Here is a 15346-nt window from a genome sequence, read left to right on the forward strand (position 1 = left end):
TCTCTGGAGGTGTGGAAAAGAGGAAAAAACGTGTTTCTGGCTTTTGCAAGTGCGGGAAAGGCTGTGGCTGCGAGTTGGAGGCATCTGAAGGCTCAGGAGCTGTAAGGAGGAAAATGCAAATGGACCCTTTTCTTTTATCTTTTTAATCTCATTGCTTTTAAACCAGATTTTGTTATTTCTGGGTGCAGGCTGGGGAGCAGAGCCATGGGGGGGAGCTCCCTTTCTCCATGGTATGGGCATTGTGCCTGGGTGGCATCTGGGGCTTTGCTTACTCTTAGCTCCTCACTGTGACCCACTTGAGTTGATGCCCATTTGCTCTAAGGGATGCACCGGGCTCGAGATGCTCCTTGAGTCTGGGTCTGCTGTCTCCTGCCTGGTCCCAGCGCCCCGGCTCCTTGTCCAGCCTGCAGGCGAGCAGGTCCCATGCTGACGATGGGGATTGCTGGTGTGGAACTTGAGAGGAGAAACGACTTTTTTCCTCATTAAAACATTAACTGCTTAATAGAAAACTCTTTTCTGCTCCATCGACCTGCCTCCAGCTGTTTATCTTGTGCCTTGTTCATGCCAGGGCTTAATTTGGCTTTTCCCCTCCACTAACCTTCCTCTTCCTTTACCTTCTCTTTCCATTGCCTTTCCCTTTCTTGCCTGTGCTGGTGCAGGGTGAGAGGGAGCAGCCCTTACTCTGCCTCTAGAACTGCTCCTCTCTTGATGCTTTCCCCAATAATTGCTTTAAATGGAACTATCCCAATTCCTGTGTGTCCCGGGGGAGGTTTTCCGGGGCTGTGAGGAGGGAATCGGAGCTGAGGATTGAGGTGGCTCGGGATGGAGAGTCTGGAATGTGTAATTAATTGGGGTTTCTGCTTGGTTTTCAGCTGCAATTTAGTATCACAACAAACTGCCTGCGTTCAAAGCCTCGGGGATGGAAGGGTTGGGTGGAATGGGGGCTGCATGAGGAAATGACCGTGGTCTTGGGGGTTGAAATGAATGCAGTTTAACTCGATGTGGATGCGACCATCCCAGGTTGGATGCTGGAAGCATGGAGCATTGCAGGCTCTAGCTCCGGGGAAGGGCACCCATCCCTGATGCTGATTCACAGTGACACCCAAAGGGATGCTCATCCCCGTAGCTCCCTGCTACCAGGTAGGGACTGTTTGCTCCTGGTCCTGGGGCACCCAGTGCAGGAACCCTGTTTTGGTGCAGCTTTACCCCGGTGCAGGTAAAGGCTCCTGCAGCCTTATCTCAAGCTGGTCCTCCCCCAGCAGCTTGGTGGATGAGGAGTATTTCACATCCCTGGGCCTCTCCAGGGAGCACTTTCCAAAGGAGTCTCGTGGTCTCAGATTAAAATGAGTTTTTCTTGGAGATCAGCCAGTTTCAAGGAGCGTAGGATTTATTGGAGCGGATGCTGGCTGCCGGCCACCTGCCTCTACCTTTCCATCCCTCTTGCTTTTTGCTTTCTTCTTTGGTTATGGGGCTTTTACCCCTTTTTCTTCCCTTCTGGACTTGTCTCTCTTACACCCATAGACAATGGATGGGTGTCTCCCATGTTGTAATTGTGGTGGTTTCATTGTTTGAAGTGATTTAGTTGTTGTTTTGTCCAGGAGCAGCTTCAAGGAGCCAGGCAAAGCAGGCAAATGAGGCTGCACCATCACTGCATCTGCACTAAAATAACTCTCCTTGGGTCCTTTGGGTGCCTTTTGCTCCTGCTCTCCTCCCAAGCACCACCTCTGTGTGCCAGGCTGATCCATACCTACCTTTGGGTTGACGTGGGGCTATGCGATATCTACCCTTGTGGAAGCTCTGCAGTGTCCCTTGGAGGACAAGGATGCTCTGAGGAGCTCCAGGTTCTTCCCTGGAGGTGCAGGAACCTTCTCTTGCTGCTGGGTGAATTCACATGTGGAAATTCATAGGAGATGGCTTGGGCTGGGAGAAAGTGGCAAAAAGCCTCAGTGGAGGCTGTGACCAAGCCATTGTCCCCATCCTGGTGAGCTCTGCTGTCCCTCCATCCTCTCCGAGGTGTCATTCCTTCAGTAGTTCCAGCATCACTTCCCAACCAGCCCCTGCTACAGAACCTGTAAAACCTTGGCAAATTCAGCTTCATTCTTGGCTCCTGGAGGGGAGTTACTGCAGTCTGTGGCTCTTGGTGCTGGGCCTCCCCTGGGAGATGGGGCTTGGTGCACAAGTGGGAAGCGGGTACCCCATTCCCATGACGCACTGAGAAGAAGCCAGCACAGGAGGAGGGCACTGTTGGGCTTCATCTTCCACTGGGATTGCCTGGAGGCAGATGCTGCAGGGCTCAGACCTGCTCCCTTGGTACCCCTTGGCTGGCAGAGCCGCCCTCTGCCTGTCGTCCTGCCTGCTGCTGCTTCTAATGGCAACAGGGGTTACTGTTTGGAGTTGTGTTCTTATCTCTCCGTAGTTTTGGAGGAGGAAGAACTTGTTGAGACGGGGACAGGCTCCTCTTCCTGCTTTGGGGTTTTCCCAGAGGGATGCAGGCAGGACCCTCGGGATGGGCAGTGCGATGGGGCAAGCACAGCTTGAGCCTGAAGCTGGAGATGAGATCCTTTGGAACTCACTTATCATGGCCAAGATTATTGGGGGTTTTCCTCGAAGACCTGACTTGAATCCCAAGGAAGAGGTGATGATCCCCCAAGTGGGAAAATCCAGCTGGAGACCCTGTGTGAGGACGTGCAGGGAGGGGTACCAGGCTTTCTGTTCACAGCCCCCCCCGGGCTTATTTTGCAGCTCAGCCCTCATCATCATCGACTTCTGCATCGCAAATTGATGGTTTTTCCTTAGGGAACAACGCTGGGACTTGTTTCTCTTTTCATTTGCTTGATTGAGATGTTATTTAGTGCCTTTGGAGTCTTTTCTCTTTCTCCACAGGGCACTTGGGCTCTTCTCTAAAAGCACACCTGAAAACTGCATTAAATCACATTGCTGCAGCTGAGCTGGGGGGGATGCAGAGGGACTGACTTGTTCTTTGTGGGGATGCAGGGGGGCAACAGCTCCCTTGCACCTGCATCTGCATTCAAACTGAGCTTAAATTGAGGCTCAGGAAGGATTTGAGCACAGGTTGATGTGTGCCGAATCCCATCCTTCGGCTGGAAGTCTCAAGCGGGGAATGCCCTGGGGCTGTTTCTACAGCTCCCATTTCGTGGGAGGTTTGGAAAGGATTTTCCCCCATCATGATGTGTGGAGCAGGTTTTTGTTGGCAGTGCCAGCGTAGGGATAGGGCTCAGAAGCAGCCCCAGCAGTGATTGTGCAGCAACCCGCTAGGGACTGCGAGTGTTCCTGCCTGGTCCTCCCTATAGCTGTGGGCTGCAGCAGGGCTGGGACACCCCATTGCTGCTGGTGGGAGCACCCAGGCAGGGCTCTGCTGCCATTTCATTGGGGTGCATTAAAGAAAGCAACCAAACCCCCTCACACTGCACCAGGAGCAGCCCCAGGGGCTGACAGTGGGGTTTGGAATCCCCAGCCACCTCTCTGTGAGGAGGATTTGTCTGAGCCATGGGATGCTCCTGTGGAGGATGCAGCACCTCAACACAGGTACCTCTGCTTCTCCTGCAGTAAAAACCCCAACCCATACCCTGGCTTGAAGCTGCAACAGTTTATGGTAGAGGAGGATATAATTAGCACAGAATGAAGCAAGTGGTGGGATCCTGCTTTATCCAATGCAGCAACACTGGGAAGAAAAGTAAGGGGGGAAACAGTGTGGGGAAGCCCTGCCAGCTGCGCGATGTCTGTATGGATTGCCAGCCGTGTGTGCCTGTGCTGACCTTAAAGAACATTCTCAGTCTTCTCAAATAGCTCATCAGGGGTTTAATTTTAGTCTTGGTCTCTTTATTTTGGTCTTCGGGCTGCATGGATCAGCATCGGGTGAAAATGTTCCTTTTTGGGGAGCTCTTCTCCCTGCTCCAGCTCCCATCCCTGAAGGATGCACTCGAAGATGCGCTGTGGTGCAGTGCTGGGCACTTTGTCTCCCCAGCTGATGCTGTGCCCCCCCCCTTGGTGTTTCAGGGTCCCCACAGGCATTCTGGGGTCACCCCAGATGTAGGTCCCAGTTATGTGAGGGGATGGATGGATGCTCCCTATGATTCCCCGTCACCTTTATTAGGTTTTTCTTGGTGTTGCTCACTGGGAGCCGAAGGGAGGAAGGTGCTTGGCTTAGTTTAAATTAACTGGTGGTGAAAGCTATTAATAATGAAGCTTCTACTGTCAGGAAAACAATGGTAGACTTGAATAAATGGCCCAGCTTTGTTACTTACAGTTTCTGCCATTATTAAAATGGAAGAGTTATTAATAATCCCCTTGCCTTTGGTGATGGGAGGGGTTTGACGGAGCAGCTTCCTGTCTGCCCTGTATCCTGGCCCCATTGCCATGTTGGGGGCTGCCACAATGACTGGGATTCTGCATCCCTATCGTGCCTCTGCCCTGCTTGGGATGGAGGATGCAGGCAGGAAGGATGCTGCCTTTGGGATTTTCATCCTGCCTGCCCTGTAAGTACAGCTTTGGGGCAGCACCGTGACTCCTGGACTTGTTGCTGGTGGTTTTGGGTGACGGGAGGTGGGGTACCAGGGGCTGCTGGTGGTGGGGAGCTGGTATCCCGGAGAGCCCTGGTGCTGCTGCTTGTCAAGCCGATGAGTGCAATCCCCTCCTGCGAGCGCCTGCTGAGCACAGTTTAAACTCGGCGACAACTGCGTGGTAAATGATACGAGGCAATGGGAATGGAAATGAAACAGCTGGGGCCCGGCTGGGGACCGGAGTGTTGACGCAGCCGAAGCTGTGAGCATTAAAGGAAAGCAGACAGAGGGGCTCTAGTGGCATCGAAGCTCCTACCGACCCCAGCTTCTTATCCTGGAGGCAGTGGGTCTGATTCTTCCCTCCTCATCCGAGTGGTCAGCTCCTGGTTTGGTGTGGTGCTGCTGCCCAAATAAGCATCCGACACTGACTCCATCCCGGTCCCTTGTTCTTGTTCTGCATGGACCGGTACCCGGTGGGACCCGAGCATTGCAGCCGAGTCCTGCGCATCTTTGCAGTCCTGCATCCTCCACCTTCTCCATCCCTGCTGGCAAAGCTCAGGAGATGCAGAATGGGGACTACTCCATGCTCTCCCCTCTTCTCCCTCCCACCACAGGCTCCTACCTGATGGTGAACTCCTCGCAGCACGCCCCGGGCCAGAAAGCTCACCTGCTTTTCCAGGCGCTGAGCGAGAATGACACCCACTGCCTCCAGTTCAGCTACTTCATGTACAGCCGGGACGGCCACAGCCCCGGCACCCTCAACGCCTACGTGCGGGTGACGGGGGGCCCGGTGGGCAGCGCGGTCTGGAATGCCTCCGGCTCCCATGGGCGGCAGTGGCACCAGGCAGAGCTGGCTGTCAGCTTGTTCTGGCCCAATGAATACCAGGTGAGCCCCAGCAAACCCCAATTTTGCATCACCTGGACCCCACCCCGGCAATGGGTGACCCCTGTGTTTGGTGCCGCAGGTCCTCTTTGAAGCCGTGGTCTCCAGCGAGCGCAGGGGTTATCTTGGCTTGGATGATATTTTGCTCCTGAATTATCCATGCTGTGAGTGTTGGGGGAATGGGTTTTAAGGGTGGGTTGTGATGGGGTGGGTGCTGCTGGGCAGGATTAATGCCGTGGTGCAGGCAGGGGGGGCACTTGGATGTCTTTGTGTCACCTGGGCTGATGGAGCTCCGTCTCCTGGGTACCTCTGGGACTGCTTCTCCCCTCCCCATCCCCACCAACTCCAATAGCTCCTGTTCTTATGAAAGCCTGGAAAAGAGCAGGCTGAACTTGTGGCCTGAATGTCCCCATTGAGAGGGGATGGTGAGGACCTGGAATCCCAGGCTGTCCCAAGATGTTGGCTGTTATCATTCACCCCTTATTTCTTCCAAGCTGGGGTAGGAGGCCTGCCCCCTCTATCAACCCCATAGCCTGGATCATGGTGGGATGCTGGAGGGGAAGGCTGCATCCCTTCCTGGGACACTGGCTCTTGTATGGAGCCAGGAACAAATGCCAGCCTCCGAGCTGGGCTGTGAGGATGGGGATCAAGCCTTGCCCGGAGCTCGGCTCCAGGCCTGGCATCCTGGGTGGGTTTTTGGGCTGTGGCGATGCTGCTGTGGGTCCCCATAGAGCTCAGCCACTTTGTCACCTCTCCTTGGCAGCCAAAGCTCCTCACTTCTCCCGCCTGGGCGACGTGGAGGTCAATGCTGGACAGAATGCCACCTTCCAGTGCGTGGCTGCCGGCAAGGCTGCCGAGGCCGAGCGGTTCCTCATGCAGGTGAGCAACAGCGGTGGTGAAACCAGGATCTCCATCACTTCTGCGGCACCTTCCGTGCTTTCCCTTTGGGAGAAACCCCTGCAGGGCAGCGGGGAGAAGGGCCTTTCCCTGCTCCCTTTTAAGCTGCCATCCATTGGGATGTGTTTGGTGGCTCTGGATGCCTCCCGGTGACCCCTTGTCTCTCCTCATGGGGCAGAGGCAGAGCGGCGAGGTGGTCCCAGCCGCCTCGGTGAAGCACATCAGCCACCGGCGCTTCCTGGCCACATTCCAGCTGGATGAGGTGTCCAAGGGGGAGCAGGACCTCTACCGCTGCGTCACCCAGTCCAGCCGTGGCGCTGGTGTCTCCAACTTCGCCGAGCTCATTGTGAAAGGTGGGTGCCTTGCTGCTGCCCAAGCGCTGCCGTGGATGGGCTACGCCTGCCCCGCTGCCTGCAGAGGCAGAGGAAGGATGCTCGGGGTGGTGGGGTCGAGGTTTCTTGCTGCAGATGAGTTGCTACATGTGGACGGTGCAGCATAAACCGAGGAAATTCCCTTTCCTGGTGGCCTCAGATTGTTTATTTTTGATTGCAGTAGATGGGAATTAATTAATGATGGTGAAACTGTGCAGCACCACGCTGGGCAGCGTGTCTTAGACAGATAATTATGGTTTGATCAGATAAAACCCTATTGCAGCTGTTAAAGCCTTACTAAAAGTGATGGAGGGCATGAGAAGCTAAAGACTGGATGGTGCCCTCCTATACTTTGCTGTTGGCCAGGTTGGATAGGGCTTGGAGCAAGCTGCTCTAGTGGAAGGTGTCCCTGCCCATGGCAGGGGGTTGGAACTGGATGAGCTTTAAGGTCCCTTCCAACCCAAACCGTGCGATTCTATGATTCCTTGTCTGGAGATGCTGTGGAGCTGCTTCTGGAGGGGGGATGCTCCATTTACCCCTTCTCTGTTCTCTTCCAGAGCCCCCAACACCCATTGCACCACCTCAGCTGCTCCGAGCTGGCTCCACTTACCTCATCATCCAGCTCAACACCAACTCCATCATCGGCGACGGCCCCATCGTGCGCAAGGAGATCGAGTACCGCATGACCTCGGGGCCCTGGTCGGAGGTCCACGCTGTCAACATGCAGACCTACAAGCTCTGGCACTTGGACCCCGACACGGAGTACGAGATCAGCGTCCTGCTCACCCGGCCTGGCGAGGGGGGCACCGGCAAACCAGGGCCGCCCCTCATCAGCCGCACCAAGTGTGCAGGTGGGTCCCACAGCACATCCTTAGGCCTTAGGCAAGGTCCTGTGCCACCCCAGGCCCCAGGTAGGGGGCATGGTTGGGGCTGGATGGATGCTGAGGGTATTTGTTGGTGCAGTCGGGGAGCTTGAACCATCCCTGCTCCAATGGATCCACCTTTAATTGACTTTTCAATGGGTGTACGCAGCATCTCAGGAGGGACCACTCATTAGACCCACACTGTGCTCCTGGCTGGAGGGTATCAGGGGGCATGGATGAGGCTGGATCCTGAACCAACATTATCAGCCTGTACAGAGGCATCGTGGCTGAGGGTTCGTGGTTTCTGGTAGAGCCGGATGTGGTTAAAGGCTGAGCTCCTGCAGTGTGGGGCTGTGTGCCTCTTGCTGTGCTTGTCCCTCCAAAGCCAGCCGGGGTTGCACACAGTCCCTGAGGGCATTGGGACCTGCAGGAGCAGCTGCTGAGGTTGCTAAAGTCTCATGCAGCCCTGAGGTTCCCCAGCTCCTCCAGCCTGCAAATCCCAGGGGAATCACCTGGGCAAAGACTCTCCATCCCTTTCAGTGTCCTTCCCACCAGCCTCGGCTGTGGAGAGGAGTTTCCTGCCATTAACCCAGACCACCTGCATGTGTGTGTGCTGCTGGCTCCTCATTAAAGCTCAGTCCTCCTGTTCATGCCAATTAGAGCTAATTAAACTCCTTCCCAGCAATGGCACTTGCTCTCTGTCCTTTCAAGAGCCTGACATGGGCTGGATGAAAATGCGAGGGCTCCCATCACACAGGCATGTTTATGTGGTTATTAGGGGCTGTTTGTGGTGTGGATGCTCCACAGTGGCAGGGGGTTGGAGCTGGGTGAGCTTTAAGGTGCCTTCCAACCCAAACCACTCTGGGGTTCTGTGATCTTGTTTGTGTGCTGTAAAAGGGATTTCCTCGATAATACCCATGAACCCCAATATGCTTTGCTGTCACTCACCTCTCCCCATCTCTGCTCCCCACAGAGCCCATGCGGGCCCCCAAAGGCTTGGCTTTCTCCGAGATCCAGTCCCGGCAGCTGACGTTGCAGTGGGAGCCGCTGGGCTACAACCTGACCCGGTGTCACACCTACACCCTCTCCCTCTGCTACCGCTATTTCGTGGGCACGGGCCACAACCAAACCTTCCAGGAGTGCGTGAAGATGGAGCGCAACGCCAACCGCTACACCATCAAAAACCTGCTGCCCTACAAGAACATCCACGTCAAGCTCATCCTCTCCAACCCCGAGGGTCGCAAGGAAGGCAAGGAGGTGGTATTCCAGACGGATGAGGATGGTGAGTCTGCTCAGGGAGGTGCATCCCCATCCCTGGCAGTGCTCAAGGCCAGGTTGGACACAGGGGCTTGGAGCAAGCTGCTCTAGTGGAAGGTGTCCCTGCCTGTGGCAGGGGTTGGAACTGGATGAGCTTTAAGGTCCTTTTTAACCCAAACCATTCCATGATTGTATTGTCATCCCCAGCAGTGGGGCTCAAAGGCTGATGAGCTGCTGGGGTGTTTCCCATGGCATGGTGCGCATCCGTGGTTCTCAGCCAGGGGCATGATGGGAATATCTCCTGTGGCCACTGCACTAGCAGGGAGGGGAAAGGGTCATTGCAACCCCAGGGCTGTGCAGGGGGAGGCGAGCGAAAGGGGCAGCGATGTGGTTGGGGAATGCTGAATGTTTGGAGTGATGTGGGGGGGACAAGGGGACAGGATGGGGGTGTCACTGCAGAAACACTGCCCGTGTCCTTGGAGCAGAGTGCCTGGTCTGGTGGTGGGTGCAAGAGCTGGGTGATGGGGAGCTCCTCCCAGCACGAGTCATCCTTGCTCATCCCTTAGTGTGGAACCAAAGCCTGGCAGGGATAATAATAACAATTAAAACAATGAATGCTTTACACTAAGGTAACATCTTTTATCTGCTTGGTCGCTGATTAATTCAGCATTTCTTCATTCTGCTGTTAACCAGAGCCTGGTGCAGCTTTGCTCCGCTTCCCCCACACTCTTTCTTCACTAAGTTTGCTCTTGGGTGGGTTTGGGTTGTGAAACAAGCTCTGTGGATGAGTGTGTGTTGGTACAGGGTGTCCGGCCCTGGTTTGCTGGTTATTTACCAGCAATATCGCTCCTAAAGAGCCGAGCTCTTCCTCTTCAACCTCTGCTTGCTGTGTCCTGGGGCTGTGTCCCCACTGCTGCCACCTGAGCGGGGCTGATGTCCTCGCTGGACATTCCAGTGGTGCTCCAGGACTCCTGGGTTTGCCATCTCTTGCCCCTGCCCAGCCTTTCCCTGTGAGGATGTACTGGAGCTGGGACTGCTGGAGTGGTCCCCGAGACCTGGCCTTACCCTGCACTGTGGTCCCTGGCTCCCCATCAGCAGAGTGCTCGGGTCATTTTGGGCTCTGGAGATCCAGTGAATGCAGCAGGAGCCACAGGGCAGAGCTGGCTCCGTGTCTCCAGTGCCATCCATCAGCAATGGGCCACATCCAGGGCTGGCATCTCCCTGCTGATGACTCCTCCTGCTCATCACACCCTCTTTGCTGATCCATCAGCCTCTCCTCCCCATGCCATGGTGGCTTGGCCTTGAAGGACAGCTGAGCAGCCCCAAAAAGTGCTGCGGCCAGTGGGGTGAGGGGTCTCATCCTGCCCTGTGGAAGGAAGCAGCAGTTGGAGCTTGCATGGGGGGTGCAAGGAGCCGCTGCAACCCAGGGTGGGTGCCGAGCGCTGGAGCATCCCTGGCTCTCTGTGTCACCAGCACAAACTGTTAAGCAGGAGGTAATTAATCTCCAGAGCACTTCTTAGCATCAAGAATCAGTGATCAAGGTGGAAGAACTGATACCTGCAAAGGATCCAGCCGGCTCCAGCCCCGTGCGTGATTCCCAAGGAGAAGCTTGCCATGCAATACCCCTGCATGGCACTTGCCTTGATTCAGGACCCAGTGAACATGCAGCTTTGTGTCCACATTGCTCATGGCTCCCGTTTGCCCAGGCTGGCCAGCAAAGCCTGCACAGCTGGGATGGAGCTGGGACCGTCTCCAGGTCCCGTTTCCATCTCTAAAGCCTGAATTTGGCACCTCTTTCCGCGCATCAGCGCTTTGTGCATCCCCAACCCTGAGCCTGCTCGACCGGGGGCACCCAGCTTCATGCTCCTGATGCTTCCTTTTCCAGCTCTAATTGCTTCAGCTGTTCTCAGTGTGCTGTGACTGCTCCAGCTGTTTTCCTATGGAATATTAATACAGCAGCTCCAGATGTCTTTCTGCTATACTGTAATCACTCCAGCTGCTTTCCCCAGAGCCTTGATTAACCGGGGCTTGTGGCTTCCCCCTTGCATTGAACTTGGGGCTATGCATAGGTTTGGTCTTGGGGGAGATGGATTGATGGATATCCACCTGTGGATATTACACGTGGGTATGGTCCAGCATGTCCTTGCTTTCCTGTGAGGGGGATGAGGGTTTGAGCCACTAGAACAGGGTGATAAGCAGCTGCCTGTGAAATTAAGCCAAGGTGGTGAAAGCTTGTTAGTCATAGGATCTTTCATTGTGGTTTATATTGGCATGAGCCCAGCTTCTGTTGCAGCATCCACCAGTGCAGCACTGAGCTTGTCTCAGGGCGCAGGGAGCCCTGGTGTGGGCCTCGGAGATGCACCCCCCATCCCAAAAGGGTAAATCAGAAATCCCAGCCTGGGTTGGGTTGGAAGGGACCTTAAAGCTCCTCCAGCTCCAACCCCTGCCACGGGCAGGGACCCCTTCCACTAGAGCAGCTTGCTCCAAGCCCCTGTGTCCAACCTGGCCTTGAACACTGCCAGGGATGGGGCAGCCACAGCTTCTCTGGGCACCCTGTGCCAGCGACTCAGCACCCTCCCAGGGAAGAGCTTCTGCCTAAGAGCTCATCTCAGCCTCCCCTCTGGCAGGTTAAAGCCATTCCCCTTGGCCTGTCCCTACAGGCCCTTGTCCAAAGCCCCTCTCCAGCTTCCTTGTCAACCCCTTTAGGCACTGGAAGCTTTGGGCTGGAAATGGTGTTTCTGGAGCATTGATAATAGGGCCAATCCAAGGATGTTGCTCACAGCATCCCCCTTGGACCCCAGGCAAAGTCCTGCTGGCTCCTGTGCAGGGCACTGAGAGAAGAGGTTACTGCATCCATAGTTTGCCCAGCTGGTACTCAAGTGCCCCATAGGGATCCAGGGAAGGCTGGTGACCCACAGCTGGAGAGTTTGGTCTATGCCTGCATGAAACAAGCGGACTCAGTCCTGGGTACCTATGGCAATACCACTGTAGCATGTTGGTGCTGTGGGGAGGTGCATGCAGGGAGCCAGTTCCCTCCCTTGCAGTCAGGGTGCATGCAGTGCACACCAGAATAAATACAGGCATAAAGAAACCTCTGTGTGTGTGTGTATGGATGGCAGAAGGGTGTACACACACCTTGTGTGCCCCTGCTGCTCTCAATGCATGCTGCCTGTATATATAAATATAGGTTATATGTATAGGGACACATATTCCTGCCCTAAAGGTTTCCATATTTCTCTGTGAGTTTAATAAGTGCCTTGTGTACACGTGTAGGACATGGAGCCTCTGATTAAATTAACTTGTAAATCAAGTGGAAACTGTGTATTTGCACGGTGGGAAGTGCATGGAAGGTGAGCCCTCTCTCGGCCCTGTAATTAGATGTGAACGGAGGGGGTGCATGTTTCAGGTACTCAAGCCCACAGTGGAGGATGCAGCTGGTGAATCGGGGTCTTTCCTGAGCCATCGCCTCCTCAACGGCCTCCTCAGGTTGAGAAATCCCATGGTAAAGGAGCCAAAATTGATGCCAGAGCTGCTGGTGGCTGTTAGTGTTTGTGGTTATTAGTGTTTGGGGTGTTAATTAGAGGGGAAGCCTGGGGCATGTCAAGCCTGTCTGCAGCTGAGGATGTTATCGCTCGCCATGGGGAGTGCTGGCAGTCTCCTGAGGATGCTCATGGCTCCGGGAGGGAAATTTGGGTTCTCTGGGAAAAGGAAATGTGTTTTGCTTTAGCTTTACTTGCACTGGTGAGCTCAGGCACTGGTGATGGCACACGGGGGCCTTGCTGTTGTGAGATGCCACGAGTGGTACCTGCAGGGTTTGTGCCGAACCTGCCCCTGCCATGGCAAAGTGTCACCAGTGGGCTGGAGCATCACCGCCTTGGGCAGCATCTCCCTGGGGAGCCGCAGCAGTGCCTGGAGGGGTTTCCTTTAGGGTTTCTCCTTCCAGCCGGGTTTCTTGCCGCATCCAAGCGCATCCCTTCTCCTTCCCCAGTGCCCGGCGGCATCGCCTCGGAGTCCCTCACCTTCACCCCGCTGGAGGACATGATCTTTCTGAAATGGGAGGAACCAGTGGAGCCCAATGGTCTCATTACGCAGTACGAGGTACATCCCGGCTGGATGCAGCTCCCGCATGGGACACGGGGAGGTCCTGTTGGGTATCTGGGGCAGCTGCTGCTTTTGGCCGTGGGGATTAAAGGCGGCCGGAGCATTGCTTCAAGTCTTTTGGAGCAGGGATCCAGCCTGTGTTCATCCTCCTCCTAGCAGGGTTTGTCCCTGCTGGGGAGTCCTTCCTTTGGGGTCACTGGTATTAACCCACAGTGGCTCTTCTGACGAACCTCTGCTTTTGATTTACCCCCAGAAGCATCCGCCAGGCTGCCCCTGGACCATCCCCTGCTCACTTCATCCCCTTAACCCCTTCTCAGCCCCCATCTGCGGTCTCTCCCTTCTCCTGTGGCCGCTGGTGATGCTCTGCCCTGTCCCTGCAGATCAGCTACCAGAGCATCGAGTCCTCCGACCCGGCCGTGAACGTCCCCGGCCCGCGCCGCACCGTCTCCAAGCTCCGCAACGAGACCTACCACGTCTTCTCCAACCTGCACCCCGGCACCACTTACCTCTTCTCGGTGCGGGCCCGCACCGGCAAGGGCTTTGGCCAGACCGCGCTCACCGAGATCACCACCAACATCTCTGGTAGGTTCCCTTGGGTCCGCGCCTGGTGCTGGGGGCTTCTCCTCTGCAGGGCTGGACTCGGTGTGAATGGATGCTGCAATGGAAGGATGCTCGTGGTAGCCCGTCAGCTGGTCTCTGGCTGAGGGCAGTGTGGCCAGCCCAGCGTGCTGGTGCTGCCTGAGCTGTCTGTGTACAAGCAAGGCATTAATTAGGTTTTGTTAATTAGCCTTGCAGTACCTGGGGCTGTTTGCTCGTGCCCGTGGCATCAGTGCAAATGGGCTCAGATGCGCCCTGATGGGGACATCGGACTGCAGAGCGGATACTAGTGACACCTTGGGGACCACGGGGCTATGCCGGGCACAAGGGGGTCCCCCACCTTGCTCTGGGGGTGCTGCTGGGCTGGCTTGGGTGTGCTTTGCCCTGCGGTGGGATGCTCACAGTGTGCTGATCTCAAGGTGTATCTCGGGGAGCGCTGGGGTTCTGCTGAGCTTGAGTCCTGCTCCCATCTCCTCCCCTCTGCCAGGCTGGTGTTGATAACCCATGGGTCCTCTCCCTCACTTATTGAGGGGTTTTCTTTATTTGGACTAGCTCACAGGGCACCATTCAGTGATATCTTGCCACTGTTAAGGCTGCTCCTGCCTCAGTTTCCCCCCCCCCGACTGGGGGCCAGCCCCAAGCGCATCTGTGAGGACCAGGACTCACCTTTCCTGCTGTCTCCTGCTCCCTTTGCAGCTCCCACCTTCGACTACGGGGACATGCCATCACCACTGAGCGAGTCGGAGAGCACCATCACGGTGCTGCTGCGGCCGGCGCAGGGCAGGGGGGCTCCCATCAGGTAGGTTGGGGTTGTGCGAGGGTGAGACCCCGACAAGCGGGATGGCACGGCGTGGATGCTGGGGCTCCAAGGGAAGGGCAGGAGCCTCTTCTTCCCAGAGCCTAACCTGTGCTTGGTCACCAGCACCTACCAGGTCATTGTGGAAGAAGAGCGGCCCAAGAAGCTCAAGCGGGAGCTGGGTGGGCAGGAATGCTTCCCGGTGCCGCTCACCTTCGATGATGCCGTGTCCCGTGGCTCCGTGCACTACTTTGGGGCTGAGCTGCCTGCCAGCAGCCTCACTGAAGCCAAACCCTTCACCGTGGGGGACAACCAGACCTACAGTGGCTACTGGAACCCACCGCTGGAGCCCAAGAAGGCTTATCTCATCTACTTCCAAGCCATGAGCAACCTCAAAGGGGTGAGTAGCCGTGGGACCCTGCTCCATCCTGTGGGATGGCTGGGGTTGGATCAGGCAGGAGCTCAGCGAGGGGCTGGGGAGGATGTCATTAACAATGGGACTCGTTATAGATCCTCCTCCCTTGGGCCCCTGCTCTGGGCTCACCCCCAGTGTCCTGGGCAGGGGAAGGTGGTGCTCCAGGTCACCCTTACAGCACACTGGGATCATGGATGTGGCGCTCCTGGGCTGTGCTCATGCTGATAGCAGGGGTGGAGGAGCCCAGCCTCTGCCATGCACTGTGGTGTGGACCGGAGCTCAACCTGTGCTGGAGTGACCGCATTCCTGGAGCTAATCCTGGGTTGGAGAAGGACCATTTGGGCAGCAAGAGCTGGGTGCACAGTGCTGGGACTCACTGCTGACAGAGCAGCTGCTGCAGGGAGCTCTTGGGAAGCTGCCCAGTTCCCGAGATGCTCTTTCCCTGCCTGTTCTCCTGACGGGACCCCCGGGGACCCCTCTCAGCTTCACCTGCTCCAGCAGCTCCCATCCCACCCGGAGGAGGATGAGCTGTGAAAGCAAAGCAGCAGGACCACGGCAGCATCCTTGTCCCGCATGGCTCCATCTTGCTGCAGCAGGCTGGCTTTTGAATCCTTTCCTCTGCTCTGGAATTGTTTGCACCTCGCTG

At 56.1% G+C, this 15346-nt stretch overlaps 1 protein-coding gene across 5 annotated transcripts in view; it reads left to right on the plus strand.

Moving 5' to 3' along the window:
• PTPRU (protein tyrosine phosphatase receptor type U) overlaps positions 1 to 15346 on the plus strand; it is a 55699-nt gene that overhangs the window by 15546 nt on the left and 24807 nt on the right. For all 5 annotated transcript variants that reach the window (XM_061449947.1, XM_061449943.1, XM_061449944.1 and 2 more), the window contains exons 3-12: positions 5135 to 5406; positions 5486 to 5567; positions 6167 to 6282; positions 6479 to 6653; positions 7229 to 7522; positions 8508 to 8816; positions 12780 to 12889; positions 13273 to 13474; positions 14186 to 14288; positions 14412 to 14685. In XM_061449947.1, the coding sequence (XP_061305931.1) occupies positions 5135 to 5406; positions 5486 to 5567; positions 6167 to 6282; positions 6479 to 6653; positions 7229 to 7522; positions 8508 to 8816; positions 12780 to 12889; positions 13273 to 13474; positions 14186 to 14288; positions 14412 to 14685 (1937 nt within the window). The remainder of the gene's footprint in view (positions 1 to 5134; positions 5407 to 5485; positions 5568 to 6166; positions 6283 to 6478; positions 6654 to 7228; positions 7523 to 8507; positions 8817 to 12779; positions 12890 to 13272; positions 13475 to 14185; positions 14289 to 14411; positions 14686 to 15346) is intronic.

This window comes from Pezoporus flaviventris, unplaced genomic scaffold, assembly GCF_033815535.1.
Source record: "Pezoporus flaviventris isolate CSIRO_AGI_PZ_B2104156 unplaced genomic scaffold, CSIRO_AGI_Pfla_v1 ptg000008l, whole genome shotgun sequence".
In the NCBI taxonomy this organism is placed as follows: Eukaryota; Metazoa; Chordata; class Aves; order Psittaciformes; family Psittacidae; genus Pezoporus; species Pezoporus flaviventris.